Source organism: Oncorhynchus tshawytscha, linkage group LG28 (assembly GCF_018296145.1).
Source record: "Oncorhynchus tshawytscha isolate Ot180627B linkage group LG28, Otsh_v2.0, whole genome shotgun sequence".
NCBI classification, from domain to species: Eukaryota; Metazoa; Chordata; class Actinopteri; order Salmoniformes; family Salmonidae; genus Oncorhynchus; species Oncorhynchus tshawytscha.
Window position 1 is genome coordinate 6,693,855 of NC_056456.1, and position 21,924 is coordinate 6,715,778.

General features: G+C 41.8%; 1 protein-coding gene across 1 annotated transcript in view; it reads left to right on the forward strand.

The window, feature by feature from the left end:
* The window catches only part of LOC112227311 (kin of IRRE-like protein 1), a 47,363-nt gene that overhangs the window by 20,078 nt on the left and 5,361 nt on the right, over positions 1-21,924 (forward strand). Inside the window, exons 7-9 of the mRNA XM_024392212.1 lie at positions 17,111-17,259; positions 20,919-21,046; positions 21,620-21,746. Coding sequence (XP_024247980.1) covers positions 17,111-17,259; positions 20,919-21,046; positions 21,620-21,746 — 404 coding nt within the window. The remainder of the gene's footprint in view (positions 1-17,110; positions 17,260-20,918; positions 21,047-21,619; positions 21,747-21,924) is intronic.

Here is a 21,924-nt window from a genome sequence, read left to right on the forward strand (position 1 = left end):
TAGAGGTATATCTATATTTCCATGTCTAACAATTGTATTTATCGACATTTATAATGAGTATTTCTGTAAAATGATATGGCTCTCTGCAATATCAAAATGTTTTTGGAACTAGTGAACGTAACGCGCCAATGTATACTGAGATTTTTTACTATAAATATGAACTTTATCAAACAAAACATACATGTATTGTGTAACATGAAGTCCTATGAGTGTCATCTGATGAAGATCATCAAAGGCTAGTGATAAAAAAATATATATATTTGTGCTTTTTGTGACTCCTCTCTTTGGCTGGAAAAATGGCTGAATTTGTCTGTGAGTTGGTGGTGACCTAACATAATCATTTGTGGTGCTTTTTCTGTAAAGCCTATTTGAAATCGAACACTGTGGTGGGATTAACAACAAGATTACCTTTAAAACGGTATAAAATACATGTATGTTTGAGGAATTTTAATTCTGAGATTTCTGTTGTTTCGAATTTGGTGCCCTGCACTTTCACTGGCTGTTGTCATATCATCCCGTTAACGGGATTGCAGCCCTAAGAAGTTTTTAACCATCCCTTTGTTACACGCATAGACATTTCCATATATCTGTGTTAGATGCATGTGTGACATAACTCCACCAGTCCTATTTATGATATCATTTAAACATTTAATCAAACAATTAGTATATTTGACTTTAACCACAATATTTGTTGTATTATTTGTTCTGTCTTTTCTGGTGGATTAACCTGAATTTGCAACCAACTATATTTTCGAGATGATTTCGTTTTCAAATAACCGAAAGGGAGTTGTAATCTGAATAAAGGGGAAAAGGCCATTCTTGAACATGGGGTAAGACATTCTTATTAATTTGCTAGAGAACCAGTTTGGATTTAAGTATAACTTTTGTATGACTGACGCCTTTAGTGAGAGGTCTAATGCTTTAATATTTAATCATTTCTGTCCCCCGAATTCATATTCATTATATAAATAGGCCCATGTGCACCTTGATGTTTGAGACGGAGGCGGGAAGACCCGGTTCACCAGAAACCCCTGATCCCCCCTGATCCCCTTCGGACGTGGGGAAAGGGGGTGCGCCAAGCGGCTGTGCCTAACTTTGAAAGGGGGGATGGAACTGGTCGGGCGCAACCCATGCGACATGGAGGTGCGGGGAACCGAGCGAGAGCCGAAGCCAACCTCCCGGCCCATAACCCTGCTCCGAGGGAAGGGAGAAGCGGAGGGCGTGGGCCCCCTACCCTACCCAGTCCTCAGAGAGATAGATACTCCCACCGTGCTTCATTGGTCTGTTTCGCTTGATGGCCCTCCGATCCGCACTTATTAGATGGCCCTCCGACCAGCAACCGTTTTCTACGGTTATATATATGTATTCCCCTTCTTGTAGTGTGTCTTATTGCCCGTTTTACTATCGTCCTGGGCTTATAGGTCGAGTCAATCCTTCATCAGATGAACCGCAACATGTCGGCTAAAGAGATTTAATTCATGAATGCTTTTGAAAGTTTTTAATATTGTGATAGTGAAGAGCAAAATTCCTCTCAAGAGAATTAACATTAGTTACACCAACTCGTAGACTAATCACACAATTGTACAAAATGGTAAGAGAACTGGTGAAGGAAGTTACCCCTCTACATACACATTTTCACACCTACAGTAGCCGGGCTATTAAACAAATCGTTGGATAGCAGATCGGCTCTCAGAACTCATTAACAGGCGTTACTGTGTGTGTTTTGATATTCTCTCTCTCTCGCGCACTTGCTGTCTTGGCCTATGAATGCTCGGCTATGAAAAGCCAACTGAAATTTACACCTAAGGTGCTGACCGGTTGCACCCTCAATAACCACTGTTTATATTATTTGACCCCACTGGTGATTTTTACATTTTTACATTGTGTTCAATTTCCAGCGAGACTATTCAAGCCATCGACTCACTTATGATTGAAGATGATGGGCGATCGGCAAATGCAGTCTGGAATATGCGGGCATCACAGCACAACATCAATATCGGTCCTAATCACAGTCAGAAGAAGGTTGAAGAAACTTGAGTGGACTTATGGAAAGGCTCTGTAAGACTATATATATATATATATATATATATATATATATATATATATATATATATATATATATATATATATATATACAGTATATATATATATACAGTATATATATATCTTTATACCTTTATTTATGTATACCTTTATTTAACTAGGCAAGTCAGTTAAGAACAAATTCTTATTTACAATGATGGCCTACGCCGGCAAAACACAGATGACGCTGAGCCAATTGTGCGCCACCCTATGGGACTCCCAATCACGGCCGATGTGATACAGCCTTGTGTTGAACCAGGGACTGTAGTGATGCCTCTTGCACTGAGATGCAGTGCCTTAGACCGCTGCGCAACTCGGGAGCCATGACCAATATGACCAATATATACAGTTGAAGTCGGAAATTTACATACACCTTAGCCAAATACATTAAACTCAGTTTTTCACAATTCCTGACATTTAATCATAGTAAAATTACCTGTCTTAGGTCAGTTAGGATCACCACTTTATTTTAAGAATGTGAAATGTCAGAATAATAGTAGAGAACTTTTATTTCTTTCATCACATTCCCAGTGGGTCAGAAGTTTACATACAATCAATTAGTATTTGGTAGCATTGCCTTTAAATTGTTTAACTTGGGTCAAAAGCTTTGGGTAGCCTTCCACAACCTTTCCACAATTACGTGGGGTGAATTTTGGCCCATTCTTCCAGACAGAGCTGGTGTAACTGAGTTCGGTTTGTAGGCCTCCTTGCTCGCACACGCTTTTCCAGTTCTGCCCAAAAATGTTAAATGCGATTGAGGTCAGGGCTTTGTGATGGCCACTCCAATACCTTGTCTTTGTTGTCCTTAAGCTATTTTGCCACAACTATATTGTCCATTTGAGGTATTTGTCCATTTGGAAGACCCATTTGTGACCAAACTGATGTCTGGAGTGTTGCTTCAATATATCAACATAATCTTCCTACCTCATGAAGCCATCTATTTTGTGAAGTGCACCAGTCCCTCCTGCAGCAAAGCACCCCCACAACATGATGCTGCCACCCCAGTGCTTCACAGTTGGGATGGTGTTCTTCGGCTTGCAATCCTCCCCCTTTTTCCTCCAAACATAACGATGCTCATGATGGCCAAACAGTTCTGTTTTTGTTTCATCAGACCAGAGGAATTTTTTCCAAAAAGTACGATCTTTGTCCCCATGTGCAGTTGCAAACCGTAGTCTGGCTTTTTTATGGCGGTTTTGGAGCAGTGGCTTCTTCCTTGCCGATCGGCCTTTCAGGTTATGTTGATATAGGACTCGTTTTACTGTGGATGTAGATACTATTGTACCTGTTTCCTCCAGCATCTTCACAAGGTCCTTTGCTGTTGTTCTGGGATTGATTTGCACTTTTCATACCAATGTACGTTCATCTCTAGGAAACAGAAGGCGTCTCCTTCCTGAGCGGTATGACGGCTGCATGGTCCCATAGTGTATATACTTGCATACTATTGTTTATACAGATGAATATGGTACCTTCAGACATTTGGAAATTGCTCTCAAGGATCAACCAGACTTGTGGAGGTCTCCAATTTGTGAAGGTAGGCCTTGAAATACATCCACAGGTACACCTCCAATTGACTCAAATGATGTCAATTAGCTTATCAGAAGCTTCTAAAGCCATGACATCATTTCTGGAATTTTCCAAGCTGTTTAAAGGCACAGTGTATGTAAACTTCTGACCCACTGGAATTGTGATACAGTGAATTATAAGTGAAATAATTTGTCTTTAAGCTATTGTTGGAAAAATGACTTGTGTCATGCACAAAGTAGATGTCCTAACTGACTTGCCAAAACTATAGTTTGTTGACAAGAAATTTGTGGAGTGGTTGAAAAATGAGTTTTAATGACTCCAACATAACCTGTATGTAAACTTCCGACTTCAACTATATATATATATTTTTCCAGCCCTTTGTCCACTGATCTCCACGGATGGTTGTTGGCATGGTTCTGTGCTCTGAAAAAACACATTTGTGTTTTTAGTACACAATTTTCGATTTTATTACAACAGTATGCCTACACATTGATAGGCTATATACATTTTTGAAAAGAAAATGCACTGAAACCTCTCAGCTCGGACTCATTTTCAAGTCCTCTGGTGGTTACAGTCCTAACCCTGGAATGGGTATCACCATAGAAAGAAGCTGGCTTGATGAAAACTGGACCAAAACACACTGCTGCCCGGGTTTGCATTGCAAATGAGGGCATAAACTGGGTCAAGACACCAGCAGAGTAAGTAGACCTTTATGTAGTAAAACAAAGGTTAATTCAAAATAAATAAATGAAATTCCTACAACACAGACGGTAGGCCTACAGTATATCTAAAAATATTGTTGTAGGTCTGCCGACATTAAACACTATCAAACTTGGTTGGCTTCAACTGAAAACATTCATCATGGTGAAGGCCATCAAGACGTTTTGGCTTGAGACATTGATGATACAATTCTCCCCCTACCCTCCTTGGCAAGAGTCTATTGTTCTGCTAATTGCCCATAATGGGTAGTGTCATGAGAATTATGTTCTCGATGTTCATAAACCAATTCAATTAAACTACTCAGTCTGCTAATCAGGATTTGTAAGATACTGATTGAAATGAAACAGACGGAAGCCCAGCTAAAATAGTCAATAAGGTTTATTCACGAGAGTGCTGGTCTGTTGTATAAAACCATTCATTTTATACTGGCTTCTTACGCACATACTTTCACACACAAACATTAGGTATCCTACGCACACACTGTCCTGCTACCCAGTGAGAATCACTCCCCGTCCTCCCTCAAGATAGGGAGACCCTGGGAAGTACTCTCAGTGGCCTCCAGCCAAGGTCGGCACCGAATTTTGCTCAGACAAAGTATTGAGATAAACTTTTGTTATTGACCAAACACTTATTTTCCACCATAATTGACAAATAAATTCATTCAAAATCCTACAATGTGATTTTCTGGATTTTTTTTTCATTTTGTCTGTCATAGTTGAAGTGTATCTATGATGAAAATTACAGGCCTCTCATCTTTTTAAATGGGAGAACTTGCACAATTGGTGGCTGACTAAATACTTTTTTGCCCCACTGTATATGGTTTCAGGGTGGAGTATTCTAATCATTAATTTAAACCTATAAATTCCATCAACAGGTAGATGGATGGCTACTTTTGTATTCAAATGTATTGAATGAATGTATTAATTACAGTAATTTACCATATTTTGGAGATGATTTTGTTTTCAAATAACCGAAAGTGAGCGGTTGCAATCTGAATAAATGGAAAAGGCCATTCTTAAACATTGGGGGAGACAATCAGCCCTTTTAATTTTGTCTGGCTTGCCATTCCAAATAAAATTGAATATTTGTTGCTCATATAATTTAAACAGGTCGCTCTCCGCCTGACTCTCCACTTATTTTAGTTAAACTCTCTTCACAGACCGTGATTATTTGAGACCAAACTAATTGTAGAGTTGAGTTCCTCTGTCCAGTGTCTGTGTTCTTTTACCCATCTTAAACGTGTCTTTTTATTGGTCAGTCTGAGATAGGGCTTTTTCTTTGCAAATCTGCCTAGTAGGCCGGAGTCGCCTCTTCACTGTTGACATTGAGACTGGTGTTTTGCGGGTACTATTTAATGAAGCTGCCAGTTGAGGACTTGTGAGGCGTCTGTTTCCTCAAACTGGACACTCTAATGTACATGTCCTCTTGCTCAGTTGTGCACCAGGGCCTCCCACTCCTCTTTCTATTCTGGTTAGAGCCTGTTCTGTGAAGGGAGTAGTACTCAGCATTGTACCAGATCTTCAGTTTCTTGGCAATTTCTCGCATGGAATAGCCTTCATTTCTCAGAACAAGAATAGACTGACGAGTTTCAGAAGAAAGTTATTTGTTTCTGGCCTTTTTGAGCCTGTAATCGAACCCACAAATGCTGATGCTCCAGATACTCAACTAGTCTTAAGAAGGCCAGTTTTACTGCTTCTTTAATCAGGACAACAGTTTTCAGCTTTGCTAACATAATTGCAAAAGGATTTTCTAATGATCAAGTAACCTTTTTAAAATGATAAATTAGCTAACACAATGTGCCATTGGAACACAGGAGGTATGGTTGCAGTTAATGGGCATCTGTACACCTATGTAGATATTCCATTAAAAAATCTGCAGTTTCCAGCTACAATAGTCATTTACAACATGAACAATGCCTACACTGTATTTCTGATAAATTTGATGTCATTTTAATTGACAATTCTTTTTGCTTTTAATTCAAAAACAAGGACATTTCTAAGTGACCCCAAACTTTTGAACGCTGGTGTGTTATGTCGGGAAAAAGTCAGTTATACATTCTTCTGTCCTAGTTAAAAGCAAGTTATGATCCAGTAGGCTTTGTTTAAATTTCCAATGTCCTCACCCACATGGAATTTATGTAAGCGTAATATATATGCTAATTATGTGATGGTTCGACCGAGAGAATGACATAAGTAAGTAATCAAGACGACTAGATTAATTAAACCTTCACCATGTATATCTCACTAGGTCAGGGTATTTAAGCCTCCATATATCCACTAATATATCCATGACATTCATAATTTCCTTAAGTGCATGAGGGCGATTAGTTTGTGGTGGGTTTTCCTTTACGGTCTATAGAGGTATTTAAACATTATTATAATCTCCCACCATAATAATACAGTCTTGTGTTGCTTGTAGGGTTGATAAATTATTATATATATTTTCAAAGGAGTGTGGATCATCATTATTTGGACCGTATAGGTTAATAAGTCATATCTGTTTATGATCCAATAACATATTTAAAATCATCCATCTACCTTGAGGATCTGCTTGGACAATTTGCACATTTGGATCAAATTTACTATTAATTAATATCATCACACCTTTTGAATTTCTTTGCCCATGGGAGAAATATGTTTTACCCCCCAGTCCTTTTTCCACAAAACTTGTTGAATGAGTTTCCTGTAAACAATAGATTTTATATTCATTCTCTTTTAGCCAGGTAAATACTGATAGTATTTTCTTATTATCTGCTAAGCCATTACAATTATAACTAGATATACTTATTTCACCAATTACAATCATGCAACAAGTTTCATTTCTATTTATCATAATATATGTTTGTAAACGTACCATTATAAAGTAACATGACGATTGAGTGTCTATATGGCTGTACCATGATATTTGCATTGCTACCTCAAATTGGTCCCCAATATTCTACCCTCTAAAACCCCTCCTCATCCCGAGTTGGGTTGTCATCCCAGATCAACCCCAACCCCCCGGATCCCATGGCTCCCGAGAGACCAGGAGACCTTCAAAAAGAGCACACAGTGCCACCCACAGAACAGAAGCAGATCAACCGCCAAAAGCATTTCCAACAACCTCACCTTGATTTGTATTTTAATATACATATTCAAAAATATATACTTAAAAATCCTGTTTATCTAAATTTCCATAATTAGCCATTAATATTTGTAGTAATGTAGGCAGTTTATTCAAAGGATTGTTATTACCAATATTGCCATTACAAAAATTTAATTTTGGCAAGCAATTATTATTTTAGGAAACAATTATTGTGATTCATCCTATATTGTCACTAACATCTTTCACTCCCTCGCCACAGTTGTGTGATACACACACACACACACACACACACACACACACACACACACACACACACACACACACACACACACACACACACACACACACACACACACACACACACACACACACACACACACACACACACACACACACACAAATACTCATACACTCATACACACGCAACCCCTTTCCCCCACAAACAACCATACACTCAGATTCTCAACAGTTGCACCATCCCAGAGCCCAACCTAAGAAAGGCTTTGACAATTAACGATTGTCACATCTTAGGTGATGGAGATCAGATATACCCCCTTCCCCTGAAACACTCACACGCGGTCCCCCACATGTGGGTTAGAGCGTAGGACTGGTAACTGAAAGGTTGCAAGATCGAATCCCCGAGCTGACAAGGTAAAAATCTGTAGTTCTGCCCCCGAACACGGCAGTTAACCCACTGTTCCTAGGCCGTCATTGAAAATAAGAATTTGTTTGTAACTGACTTGCCTCGTTAAATAAAGGTAAAATAAAAATAAATTGTGACCATATTTCCAAGCATCTCTGTGCAGTCAGACCTTTGATGATTTTGTGCCACCAGGGTCACAATAATATGCTCTCTAAATGTCCAAGTGTGAACCCCCTCCCCATGGGTTACTGCAGCTAGTGTTGCCAGTACTGCCACTGCCTGGGTGGGTGTACCCCACCAGAATCCCCACCGGCTAGGTACAAGGTCGTCAAGGTTCTCATTAGCAGCTTTGAGAATTTCCTTGAATATTATGCTCACCCATGAGGGGGCTAGGGCTTTGTAGGACCAACCCTGCCATGTAGGCTCAGAATCTTGAGGGGGCGGTGTTGCTTTGTAGGACCAACCCTGCCAGGTAGGCTCAGAATCTCGAGGGGGTGGTGTTGCTTTGTAGGACCAACCCTGCCAGACAGGCTCAGAATCTTGAGGGGGCGGTGTTGCTTTAGCAGGTCTTTCACCACATTAATCTTTCTGAATTGGCTGCGTATCGGCTACTTACAGTAGGCCCATAAAACAGATAAGGACTTCTCCTTCGTGTATGGGTCTCTCAGGTGGGTATCTAGGGTATAGGGTTGGGGAACATTCCATCATGATAGGGCAGTAAATAAATACATATTAATAATTTATTTTAAAATGTATATCCCATATCTGCACACAATTGAATGCTCTCTCTTATAACCCCTGCTCACAAACACACATGGGCTCTGTGATTTGCAACCTGCATAGTTTTTCAGTCACTTAACTCCACACTTTTCCAAACACAAAAACACACACCCCACCTTCGATCACAACACATACCCACGTACTGTGCCTTCTATGTACCTCTGTGTTTTATCTCTACCATGTTAATTCTTTTTGTGTTAGTTATTTATATTTGATGATGTATTATTTCACTAATTACCCTTTCTTCTAATACTGTCTTATCAATTTACGAAATACTGTAAATGGAAACTCTAAAACTAAATATTTTCTAACATTCCTTATCTAAAATGGTATATTAATGTAGTTATAGTGTATTTCTTTAACAATTGTTATATTTGATTGCTTTTCTATATATACATATTTTTTTTACAATCTCTAACATATCTAGTAGTGTGTGTTCCATTATTCAAATCTATGGGAACGTTGTAATATTTAGAATAGCCATGGAGTAGTCTTTGTGTCTCCGAGCATTTGGTTATCAATAAAACGGTTAATCGACAATGAGAGCTACACTTTTTTCCTTCGGGAACTGATCCTTCATGCCTATTTTCGTGCCAGCAAGTCTTTTACCTAGGATTTATTTAAAAAAAAAGTTGTCTCTCTGTCTGAAACGGTGTACACGTTCGAGTTGGATTTCGTCGACAGCTTCGCGTGGGATCTGAAGCGCTGTAAGGAGGAACTCCCTAACTACACATTCAGGAACTTCTTTCGCTTGGATACCAGTAAGTACCAGATTTTCTCTCATGGATCTAGTCTGTATGTCAAGTAAGGCTTCTCTCAGAACGGTGTTCTCCTTTTCAAGTTCATTAACATCAGTTTCAATCTTATTGACGGTCCCTTTTAGCTTGTGTGAATCTTTCTCCAATGTCGCAGCTTTTTTTTCGTCACTCATCTTGAGGCTCGCCTTCAACTCCTTTATATCCTTACTGACTAATTAAAGTATGCCCAGTTTGTCATTTATTGATTTTAACAGATCGGTTTCGACCTTTACCATTCTCGGTGGTGAAAATGTTAAATTGTCTGTAGAAAAGTCATGTTTTTGTTTCGGCATTAGTTCCCCTGTTTTACTCTCCGTCATGTTTGGATGTTACTTGTTTTCGTAATATGTGTTGATATATTTCTCTAGTCTCATGATTTGTTTTGTATTGTCATCCAGATTGAAGGTTATAACCAACCAGTTTGTGAAGTGCTAATATTTACTCTAACTTACCACTATTGAATATTACGTTTTTATCTTGAGGTGAACTACACTGCTGTTGTAACGGCTTTCTTCCTGGGAAGGAGAGGTGGACCAAAATGCAGCGTGGTTATAGTTCATGGTTCTTAAATAAGAGACACTTAACATGAACTAACTACAAAACAATAAACGTGAAAACCGAAACAGTCCTAACTGGTGCAGAAAACACAAAGACAGGAAACAACCACCCACAAAACCCAACACAAAACAGGCTACCTAAATATGGTTCCCAATCAGAGACAATGCCCACCCAGCTCACGTCCTGACCAACACTAAAACAAGGAAAACACACAAGAACTATGGTCAGAACGTGACAGTTACCCCCCCAAGGTGCGGACTCTGACCGCACAACCTAAACCTATAGGGGAGGGTCTGGGTGGGCATCTGTCCGCGGTGGCGGCTCTGGCGCTGGACGTGGAACGCACTCCATCATAGTCTTTGTCCTAGTCTTTGTCCACCTCCTTAGCGTCCTTTGAGTGGTGACCCTCGCCGCCGACCTTGGCCTAGTAACCCTAACAAAGGGCCCCACTGGACTGAGGGGCAGCTCTGGACTGAGGGGCAGCTCAGGACTGAGGTAGCTCAGGACTGAGGGGTAGCTCAGGACTGAGAGGTAGCTCAGGCTGGTTGACGGCTCTGGCAGCTTCTGGCTAAATGGCGGCTCTGGCAGATCCTGGCTGAATGGCGGTGCTGGCAGATCCTGGCTGAATGGCGTCTCTGGCAGATCCTGGCTGAATGGCAGCTCTGGCAGATCCTGGCTGAATGGTGGCTCTGGCGGATCCTGGCTGAATGGCGGCGGCTCTGGCGGATCCTGGCTGAATGGTGGCTCTGGCGGATCCTGGCTGAATGGCAGCTCTGGCGGATCCTGGCTGACTGGCGGCTCTGGAAGATCCTGGCTGAATGGCAGCTCTGGAAGATCCTGGCTGACTGGCGGCTCTGGAAGATCCTGGATGACTGGCGGCTCTGGAAGATCCTGGCTGACTGGCGGCTCTGGAAGATCCTGGCTGACTGGCGGCTTTGGAAGATCCTGGCTGACTGGCGGTTCTGGAAGATGCTGGCTGACTGCCGGCTCTGGCGGCTCCTTGCAGACTGGCGGCTCTGGCGGCTCCCTGCAGACTGGCGGCTCTGGCGGCTCCCTGCAGACTGGCGGCTCTGGCGGCTCATGACAGACGGGAGACTCTAGCTGCTTTGGACAGACGGAAGACTCTAGCGTCTCTGGACAGGCGAGAGACTCTAGCAGCTTTGGACAGACGGGAGACTCTAGCAGCTCTGGACAGACGGGGGACTCTAGCAGCTCTGGGCAGACGGGCAGCTCAGGCGGCGCTGGGCAGACGGGCAGCTCAGGCGGCACCGGGCAGACGGGCGGCTCAGGCAGCGCCGGACAGGCGGGAGACTCCGGCTGCGCTGGAGAGGAGGAAGGCTCTGGCAGCGCTGGACAGGCGAGGCGCACTATAGGCCTGGTGCGTGGTGCCGGCACTGGTGGTACTGGGCCGAGGACACGCACCTCAGGGCGACTGCGGGGAGCTGCCACCGGAGGGCTGATGCGCGGAGGTGGTACTGGATAGACCGGACCGTGCAGGCGCACTGGATCTCTTGAGCACCGAGCCTGCCCAACCTTACCTGGTTGAATGCTCCTGGTCGCCCTGCCAGTGCGGCGAGGTGGAATAGCCCGCACTGGGCTGTGCAGGCGAACTGGGGACACCATGCGCAAGGCTGGTGCCATGTACGCCGGCCCAAGGAGACGCACTGGAGACCAGATGCGTAGAGCCGGCATCATGGCACCTGGCTCGATGCCCAATATAGCCCGGCCGATCCGAGGAGCTGGTATGTACCGCACCGGGCTATGCACCTGCACTGGGGACACCGTGCGCTCCACAGCATAACACGGTGCCTGCCCGGTCTCTCTCGCCCTCCGGTAAGCACAGGAAGTTGGCGCAGGTCTCCTACCTGGCTTCGCCACACTTCCTGTGTGCCTTCCCCCCAAGAAAGTTTGGGGCTGACTCTCGGGCTTCCATCCGCGCCGCCGTGCTGCCTCCTCATAACAGCGCCTCTCCGCCTTTGCCGCCTCCAGCTCTTCTTTGGGGCGGCGATATTCTCCTGGCTGTGCCCAGGGTCCTTTCCCGTCTCTAGGATCTCCTCCCAAGTCCATTTTTCCAAATAGTTCTGCCTCTCTTGCTGTTGCTGCTTTTCACCACGCCACTTGGTCCTGTTGTGGTGGGTAATGGCTTTCTTCCTGGGAAGGAGAGACGGACCAAAACGCAGCGTGTTTAGAGTTCATGTTAATATAATAAGGTAACTCAAACATGAACAGGATACAAAACAATAAACGTGAAAACCGAAACAGATCTAAGTGGTGCAGAAAACACAAAGACAGGAAATAACGTGACAGCTGTTCAGTCCGCCATCTAGCCTGCTCCCTTTTGAAAACATACTGTAGATGTCCAAAAAAAGTGGTGTCTTGGCACAACTTACCCTTGTGTATGGGCAGGGGTGGAGCCAGAGTGGTGTCCGGGTTGGCACTTGACACCTCTGACATCTGATTGGCCACCCCAAAATGTTATTCGCTACTGGCAGTATGATGCTGGTTGGCATCTCATTTCATCTCTTGCTGAAAGAAGATTTATGACGTTCTGTTGCGCATTTTTCAAATCGAGGATGAGGAAGAGAGAATATTAACATTAGTTGTGAGATATAGAAGAATAAGAAGAACATACAGAAGAAGAAGAGAGAATATTTTCACAGCTCCACGAGCTCTTTTCACGATTGGCGAAAGCATCATCAAGTACTTTTTAAGGTTTAGCATCGGGTTTAGGTTTCCTGAACAACTTTTACGAAAGTTGAGTCGCTGTGTAAGTTAACGTTAGACCTTTGGCTCCATTAACAAACAGGCAGTTCACTTTTTATCTCTTCTGCAGAAGCTTTATTAGTTTGTATCTGTCTCGAACGTTCATCTCAAGTGGCTTGCAGTTCAAAAAGAGCTGTATCCACAGCAGCAGCCCAGGGAACTACAGAGACTTACGGATGTAAGGTGGGCATGCAGATACATGGCATGCCGTAATCTGAGGGACAGGCTTCCAGCAGTTCTGAGAGTGCTACAGGATATCACTCTTGAAAATAGTGGTGATATATCAGTGGATGCAAGGGGCCTTCTTTCGCAGATAGATTTATATTTCATAGGACTTTAAGTTACCTTTTGTAAAGTGCTTGGTGATGCCAAATGTCTTTCTGACATGCTCCAATCAAGCTCTCTTGACCTAGCAAGGGCTGTGGATCTAGTACGTGCCCTTACAGACACATTACAGGACTACAGAAGTGAGGGTTGCTATGGAAAGAGGTTGAAGATATTGCAGAGCACTGCAAAATAAATGTACAAAGAGTGTGTAAAAGAGCCTAAAACAAGCTTAAGATTTCACAACTTATTGATGATGAGCACTGTAATCACAGAAAAGTGTGACTAAAGTGATGGTGAGAGCTTCCATAGAGCTATCTTTTATCAGGTGCTTGACAGTCTCATAGCTGAGCTGCAGAGGCGTTTCCAAAGAAGAATTGCAAGACAATGCAAGGGGTCCAGTCTCTCAACCCAAAGAGGACACCATTCTTGAATGAGGTGCCTCTGTTTGCCTTTGCTCAGACCTTTGAGTCAGATTTAGAGGACCCCAAACATGAGGTTCATCAAACCAAGCGGCTTCTTGATAGGAGAAAAGTGGACTCTCCTTGACTTTGTTGTGTTTCTAGAACCTTATAAAGAGGTCTTCCATGAGCTATTTCCACTTTGTAAGATTTCTGTTGTTACACCAGTCAGCAGTGCTTCTTGTGAGAGAAGCTTCTCAGATTTAAAATGGATTAAAACCCACTTTAGTACAACAATGGTTGATGACAGGTTAAGTCACCTCTGAATTCAGTGTTAAGTCAAGTAGGGCCCGCTCCCTCAACATGGATGAGTTTGTGAAACATTTAGCCAGTTCTCACCAGAACCACAGAATTATGCTGTTTTAAATCTACCTAGGATCATTTGTCACTTAGGTGGTCCCTCTGGTCATGATGAAAACCTGTACTGTGTACTAGCTACAGTACTAGCTAGCTACACTGACATTCTAAAATGATACATCCAAAGGGTATCACGTCACACAGATTTAATTTGGTCTTGATTAGGCCAATTCCAAAACTTTCTTTGCTATTAGTTAACATAATATATATGAGCATAAATATAATACGTTTGTAATTTTGATGGGAGCCAAAATTATTTTTATTTTTCAATTCCATTTCTGCTTGATACCTGCTATGTCAAATTGCAGTGTGTTTTTTTGTTGTAAATAAACTATGCAATTTATGTAACACACAAATGCTATCTTATCTCCTTGGTGCTTGAGCTTTGTTCTCTGAAAATATTTTGGATGTTCAACACTTATAGATTCAGATTATATTCATGAAAACAAAGTGACCCAAGTCTCTTCTGTGTGTGTGTGTGTGTGTGTGTGTGTGTGTGTGTGTGTGTGTGTGTGTGTGTGTGTGTGTGTGTGTGTGTGTGTGTGTGATATTGCTGCAGTTGTGTGTGTGTTGTGTGAACCCTTTTGTATCTGTCACATTGAATTCTAGTGTAACCCTTTTGGACCACACTATCTGTCACATTGAATTTTGAGCTGCAGTTCCGAGGTAGAGTAACATTGACCTCTCATAGTATGTTAAAGAATTCTAGTGAAGTAACCCTTTTGGACCACACTATCTGTCACATTGAATTCTAGTGAAGTAACCCTTTTGGACCACACTATCTGTCACATTGAATTCTAGTGAAGTAACCCATTTGGACCACACTGTCACATTGAATTCTAGTGAAGTAACCCTTTTGGACCACACTATCTGTCACATTGAATTCTAGTGAAGTAACCCTTTTGGACCACACTATCGGTCACATTGAATTCTAGTGAAGTAACCCATTTGGACCACACTGTCACATTGAATTCTAGTGAAGTAACCCTTTTGGACCACACTACCACACTGAATCTGACCACACTGTCACATTGAATTCTAGTGAAGTAACCCTTTTGGACCACACTGTCACATTGAATTCTAGTGAAGTAGCCCTTTTGGACCACACTATCTGCCACATTGAATTCTAGTGAAGTAACCCTTTTGGACCACACTATCTGCCACATTGAAGAACTCCTGGTTAAGTGAATTATCACTTCTACCTCTAATCAGCAATCATAGGATTCATTCATGCTCCTTAGATGCCACGTTAGGGTTACACACAACTTTTCTGTCATGGTCTATGGACCCCCTGAAGCCTTGGCCACCCCATGTATAGAACTCCAGTTCCGCCATTCAGTATGGGGTAAGTTGAGCAAAGGGACAGGCTAAGTTGAGCCGGGGTAAGTGGGTGATGTTGTCCTGTGACATGGAATGGGGTTGTAGATCAGCTTCAATATTACAGATAGATTGTAGCTTCCATCTATGTAATTGTCTGCATCATTTCCAATCCCCCAAGCTGTCATCAAGGAAAATGGTGGCTACTTTGAAGACGCTAAAATATAAAATGTATTTTGATTTGTTTAACACTTTCTGGTGACTACATGATTCCATATGTGTTATTTCATAGTTTTGATGTCTTCACTAATATTCTACATTGTAGAAAATAGTCAAAAATAAAGAAAAAACATTGAATGAGTAGGCGTGTCCAAACTTGACTGCTACTGTATATATAGACATCTTTTAAAAATATGTTTTGCTTTATTATTTTCCACTAACCCTACCACCCCTCCCCTAATTGTAGTAAACTAATGAAAAACAACACTTAGGCTTCTACTGCCAGATTATACATACTATATACATTTTACAGACACAATCTATTTTACAATAGTTATCTTTTGTTATCTTTTTGTTTTTACTCCTACCCTATTGTAATGTATATTGTAAATAATATATCTGCCTACATTCAGATATAGATCTCTTTGTTCAATATCACTTACTCTTCCATTTTGGACCAGTTGTTTGGGACAGGGAGGTTGTTTCAATGTGCCAATTTGTAGGCAAATTCTCTTTAGTTGAGGCCACTAAGTCCATAAAACAAGATTCTTGATAAGTTTAGCAAGCTCAGACTCGGTGTCATCTTTCACATGGGTTCATGTTTGTTTTCTTTTTCTTCAGTGTCATTCAGTCAATGTATTTCATCCATTGTTGCTGCTCAAATGGACTTCTTCCCTTCTCTCACTTCCTTGGCTGCTCTCTCAAGAACGTCAAGGGGGGCTAGACCCCTGCTGGTTTTATGTTTGGCATACACGGGGCACAATGATTTCTGCTCTGTTACAATACAAATGCACTATCTTGAGTTCATATGCATTAATCATTGCAAAAATACTATACATGTTACGCTACGCATATTATGCATAAAACTGACAAAATGCCATCCTCATTTGTATGGGGTATGGTTCCCATTGGCTCAACTTACTCCATGAACATTGTCTCAACTAACCCAAATGCAAACATTTTGACTATATTAGCCAACACAGCTACAAGGATACACTTTAATGCTAGGTTTAGGACCTCATACTTTAGCTTATGGAGACCCCAACTGATGTACAAAACAATATTAAAACTATCTACATTGGTTTAGATGGTAGCCTCATGAAACCTATAACACATTAATTTGACTTTGTGAAAATCTGTTTTTTGGACCTCCATGAAATGATGACCTCTTCCTAAATATTTGGTTAAATTATAAAGGCTGTGTATGGTTTCCTAGAAACAATAGGTGGTTCAACTAACCATTTGGCTTAATTTACCTCACTCTCCCCTATCGGCAAAACGTAGTAAAACATTTTGCAACAGAAAACCAAAAACAAGCATTTAATATTGGACAAGTTCAGGTAGTCCCTCCCCGTTTCAGTCTGTTTTCTTCCATTTGGTGTCTTGTGAATACAACCTGTGAAAGTGTATCTGTTTGTGCTATGTGAACATGTACTGTAGTGAAGATCAGTGTTGCTATGTGACACCTGTGTCTCTCTCAGGTGGGCGAAGGGTGGTGTTCTCCTGGAGGGGGCGAGGGAGAGTGTGTTTGTGACCCCAGTAGACCACTCCTTTCACACCGAGCCGGTCTCCTGCTCTGTGTTCAACGCTGTGGGACACACCAACCTCAGCATCGTGGTCGATGTACACTGTGAGTCAGACTATTAGATGTTATTGTCCTCTGAAGAGGAAATTCATTTCCACAGCTCATACATTTGCATATCAAGACCAACAAACACATCACCTAGACTTGTCATTTACAGTTCCAAACCTCCATACACTTAAGACAGCAGATAAACATATAGAAGACTGAGACCGCACATTAGTCTGTTGTCTGTTTATCTGCTTTCTTTTCTACTGTATCTGTCTGTCTGTCCGTCCATCTATCCCAGGGCATGCAGGGCACGTGACCCCCCCCCATTTGTAGAATTGCAGTAAATGAGCTTAAAAACAGCAACATTTTATCTCAGCCCCCATGGTCCAACTCGTCCCAAACCATGCTGCCGAGTGGCAGTACCTGGTTCGAATCTAGGCTGCATAACATCTGGCTGTGATTGGGAGTCCCATAGGTTGGCGCACAATTAGCCCAGCGTTGTCCGGGTTTGGCCAGGGGTAGGCCGTCATTGTAAATAAGAATTTGTTCTTAACTGACTTGCGTAGTTAAATAAAGGTTCAATAGATATACAAATCTCAATTGGTTTGAGATCGTGTGATTGTGGAAGCCAGGTCATCTGATGCAGCACTCCATCACTCTCCTTCTTGGTCAAATAGCCTGGAGGTGTGCTGGGTCATTGTCCTGTTGAAAAACAAATGACAGTCCCTCTAAGCAGAAACCAGATGGGACAGCATATCGCTGTAGACAGTGTCACTAGCAAAGCACCCCCACACCATTACACCTCCTCCATGCTTCTCAGCAGGAACCACACAAATAAAATACATTTTATTGGTCACATACACGTGATTAGCAGATGTTATTATGGGTGTAGCGAAATTCTTTTGCTTCTAACTTCAACACCTACATGCGGAGATCATCTGTTCATCTACTCTGCGTCTCACAAAGACACTGCGGTTAGAACTAAAAATCTCAAATTTGGACTCATCAGACCAAAGGACAGATTTCCACCAGTCTAATGCCCATTGCTCATGTTTCTTGGCCCAAGCAAGTCTCTTCTTATTATTGGTGTAATTTAGTAGTGGTTTCTTTGCAGCAATTCGGCCTGATTCACACAGTCTCCTCTGAACAGTTGATGTTGAGATGTGTCTGTTACTTGAACTCTGTGAAGCATTTATTTGGGCTGCAATTTCTGAAGCTGGTAAATTTAATGTAGTGATGCACCGATATGACATTTGTGGCCGATACTGGTATCAGATATTACAATTTTTTGCTGCCTTTTAAGCATTCTAGTACAGTTAAATAGTTAACAGACACACATGGACGCAGCGGTCTAAGGCACTGCATCTCAGTGCAAGAGTCCCTGGTTCGAATCCAGGCTGTATCACATCAGGCTGTGATTGGGAGTCCCACAGAGCGGCGCAAAATTGGCCCAGCATCGTCCGGGCCGTCATTGTAGATAAGAATTTGTTCTTAATCTTCTTGCCTAATTAAATAAAGGTTATACACACACACACCACACTGACCAAAACGTTATTTTGTTGGCATTTACGTATGTCCCCATTACCAGTAAAACATAATCAAAAGCTATTTCTTTCACTTACTTGCTGTGCTGTTTCATTGTTCATTTGTTTACAGTTGTTTCATTCTCAACCAGGATTTCTATTGAACGCCATTTGGGTCTTTGCGTGTCCAAAAAGATACACGTCAAATAACACTTGTCTAAAAAAAGCTAGCTAGCTCATGGATATAAACAATGTAGTTCTTCCTCAAAACATAGCATACCGACATAATCTGTTTCAGTAGCTAAAGTTAGATAGCTAACTATCTAGCTAGGTGTCATCATCAAGAATAACCCTAATTTATAAGTCAGTTCTTATTTGATTAATGGTGGTCAGACCCATCTATGTGATACTAGCCACAATAATGATTAGCCACAATAGTGGACTTTGCGGTTAGCCTTCAATATAAATGTATGGCATAATTCTACTATTTGTATTAATTTGCATCACTGTCAATGCCATGCTTTTATTTTGAAGGCAACCCGCAAATTCCACTATTGTGCCTAATCCTTATTGTGTCTAGCTTCACAACACATAACCCAGTCCGGTCGAGCCTCACGAGCCAAATGAAGCTAGCTGTCTGCTTATTACATTAGCTTTGGGCAACAGGGTTAAGTAGCTGGCTAGCTATTTATTTTCATGAACTAAAGTTCCATTTCAATAGGCGAACAACAAGTGGCAACCTAGCTAATACTTACAAGGATTCCTAAATCATTGCTAAGAATAATGAAAATGACTGCAGTTTTTACTGGTCATTGATTTCAGGCTGGCTAGGTACCAAGCTAAAGCTCGCTAACCCGGATGTTGCGGTCGAACAAATTATGCTTTATTGCCAACTCGGTATTGTAAACTCATCGTTCTTGGCTGGTATTTGCTTGTTTGCATACTTTTTTGTACAGCTTTGACAGTGCTACTGTATCTTTTTTGATACACAAAGACCCAAACGGCATTCCATAGTATGTATATCATGAAGCTAATAGCAGTGACGCTACTACTGTCTATCTCTGGTAGGGCAACGTCTGAAAAATTGTTGAGCACTGGTACACACTACCAAGTGTACTAACATCACCCACGACATAGAACGGTTGATTATCAAGGGCAATGAATTCCATTATCTTGGCTTTAATGGATTTCGCTATTAAGTTGTCTCACTGAAAATGTCTTACTCTTTCAAATGACTGCTTGACTGCTTGATCCACACAGCAGACATTGTGACAGACAATGCTGTGTTGCACGCGCAGTGCCAAATTTTACGTGGCGTCATTACATCCTGTACCTATATTATATAGGTATGCACGGTAGCTTTGACATCGATTTTTAACATCGCCGTTAAACTAGACATCGGGCCGATACCGATGTTGGCATTTTTAGCTAATGTCGTCCGATTCCGATATGTTCACCGATATATCGTGCATCCCTACTTTAATGGAAGTATCCTCTGCAGCAGAGGTAAGTCTGAGTCTTCCTTTCCTGTGGCAGTCCTCATGAGAGCCAGTTTCATCAAAGCACTTGATGTTTTTTGCGACTGCACTTTAAGAAACTTTCAAAGTTCTTGAAATGTTCCGTATTGACTGACCTTCTCTTAAAGTTATGATGGTCTGTCGTTTCTTTTTGCTTATTGGAGCTGTTCTTGCCATAATATGGACTTCGTCTTTTAGCAAATAGGGCTATCTTCTGTATACACCCCTACCTTGTCACAACACAACTGATTGGCTCAAACACATTAAGAAGGAAAGAAATGTCACAAATAAACTCTTAACAAGGCACACCTGTTAATTGAAATGCATTCCGGGTGACTACTGTACCTCATGAAGCTGGTTGAGAGATTGCAAAGAGTGTGCAAAGCAGTCATTAAGGCAAAGGGTGGCTACTTTGAATAATCTCAAATCTCAAATATATTTGGATTTGTTTAACACATTTCTTTGGTTACTTCATGATTCTATATGTGTTATTTCATAGTTTTGATGTCTTCTCTATTATTCTGCAATGTAGAAAATAGTAAAAATAAAGAAAAACCCTTGACTGGTACTGTATATGTCTGTCTATATTTTATATTTATAGGCAAGTCAGTTAAGAACAAATTCTATTCTATATACCTGTTTAACTACTGTATCTATCTGTCTGTCTGTCTGTCAGATGGTCCTATCCTGAAGGGGGCGCTCACACCGATTACAGTGGACATTGACTTTGACGCCAAACTCAATTGCAAGTGGGCCGGAAACCCTCCACTCACACTCACATGGACCAAGAAGGGATCGAACATGGTGAGAACTGAGAAGCTATCCTCTGCTATAAATCCTGGGTTGGGGTCAAATCCATTTAAATGAATTCAATTCAGTAAATAATTCTAATTCAAATTTTTCGCAATGCTTGTCTATGAGAAACAATTGGGAATTGGAATTTCACTTTACTTACACAATTGACTGAAATAAAATGGAATTGACCCCAGCACTGCTGCTATCCAGGACCCTGAAACCCCATATCGGGACCTCCATATCCATTCTACCAGTGCTTGACTTGGACTGAAAGAGGTGCCAGATGTAACTAATTTGGGGTGCTGGTACTCTTTATATTTAGGTCCTGGTAATCATCACATTTAAGGTTAATATTGCCCACCGGCCCAATTTAAATACCCTAAACCCATAAAAGCAGCACTACATTGAACCTTGTCCCACCTGCACTTCTTACTCTCCCCAAACCTAAATCTAACCCCCCCCAAATCAACTAATGTTGAACTCCTAACCTATATCTCCCTTCCTTCCTCCCTTCCTTTACAACTCGGTTCCATCTAATCTCCCTCCCGAACGTGTGTGCGTGACTGTGTGTGTCCTTTTCAGGTCCTTAGTAACAATGAGGAGCTGGTCCTGAAGTCCGTGAGCCAGGCAGACGCGGGCCAGTATGTGTGTAAGGCTATCGTCCCCAGGATCGGAGTGAAAGAGACTGAGGTCTATCTTATAGTCAACGGTCAGTTAGAGTACAGCCGTGTATAGTGTATACACACACACACACACACACACAGTGTTACTTTTAACATTACTGCCCTTTCGATTCTGCTGTTATTACTTCTGGGCCCATATTCATAAAGTGTCTCAGAATAGGAGTGCTGATATAGGATCAGGTTCCCCTTGTCTACCACAAATTT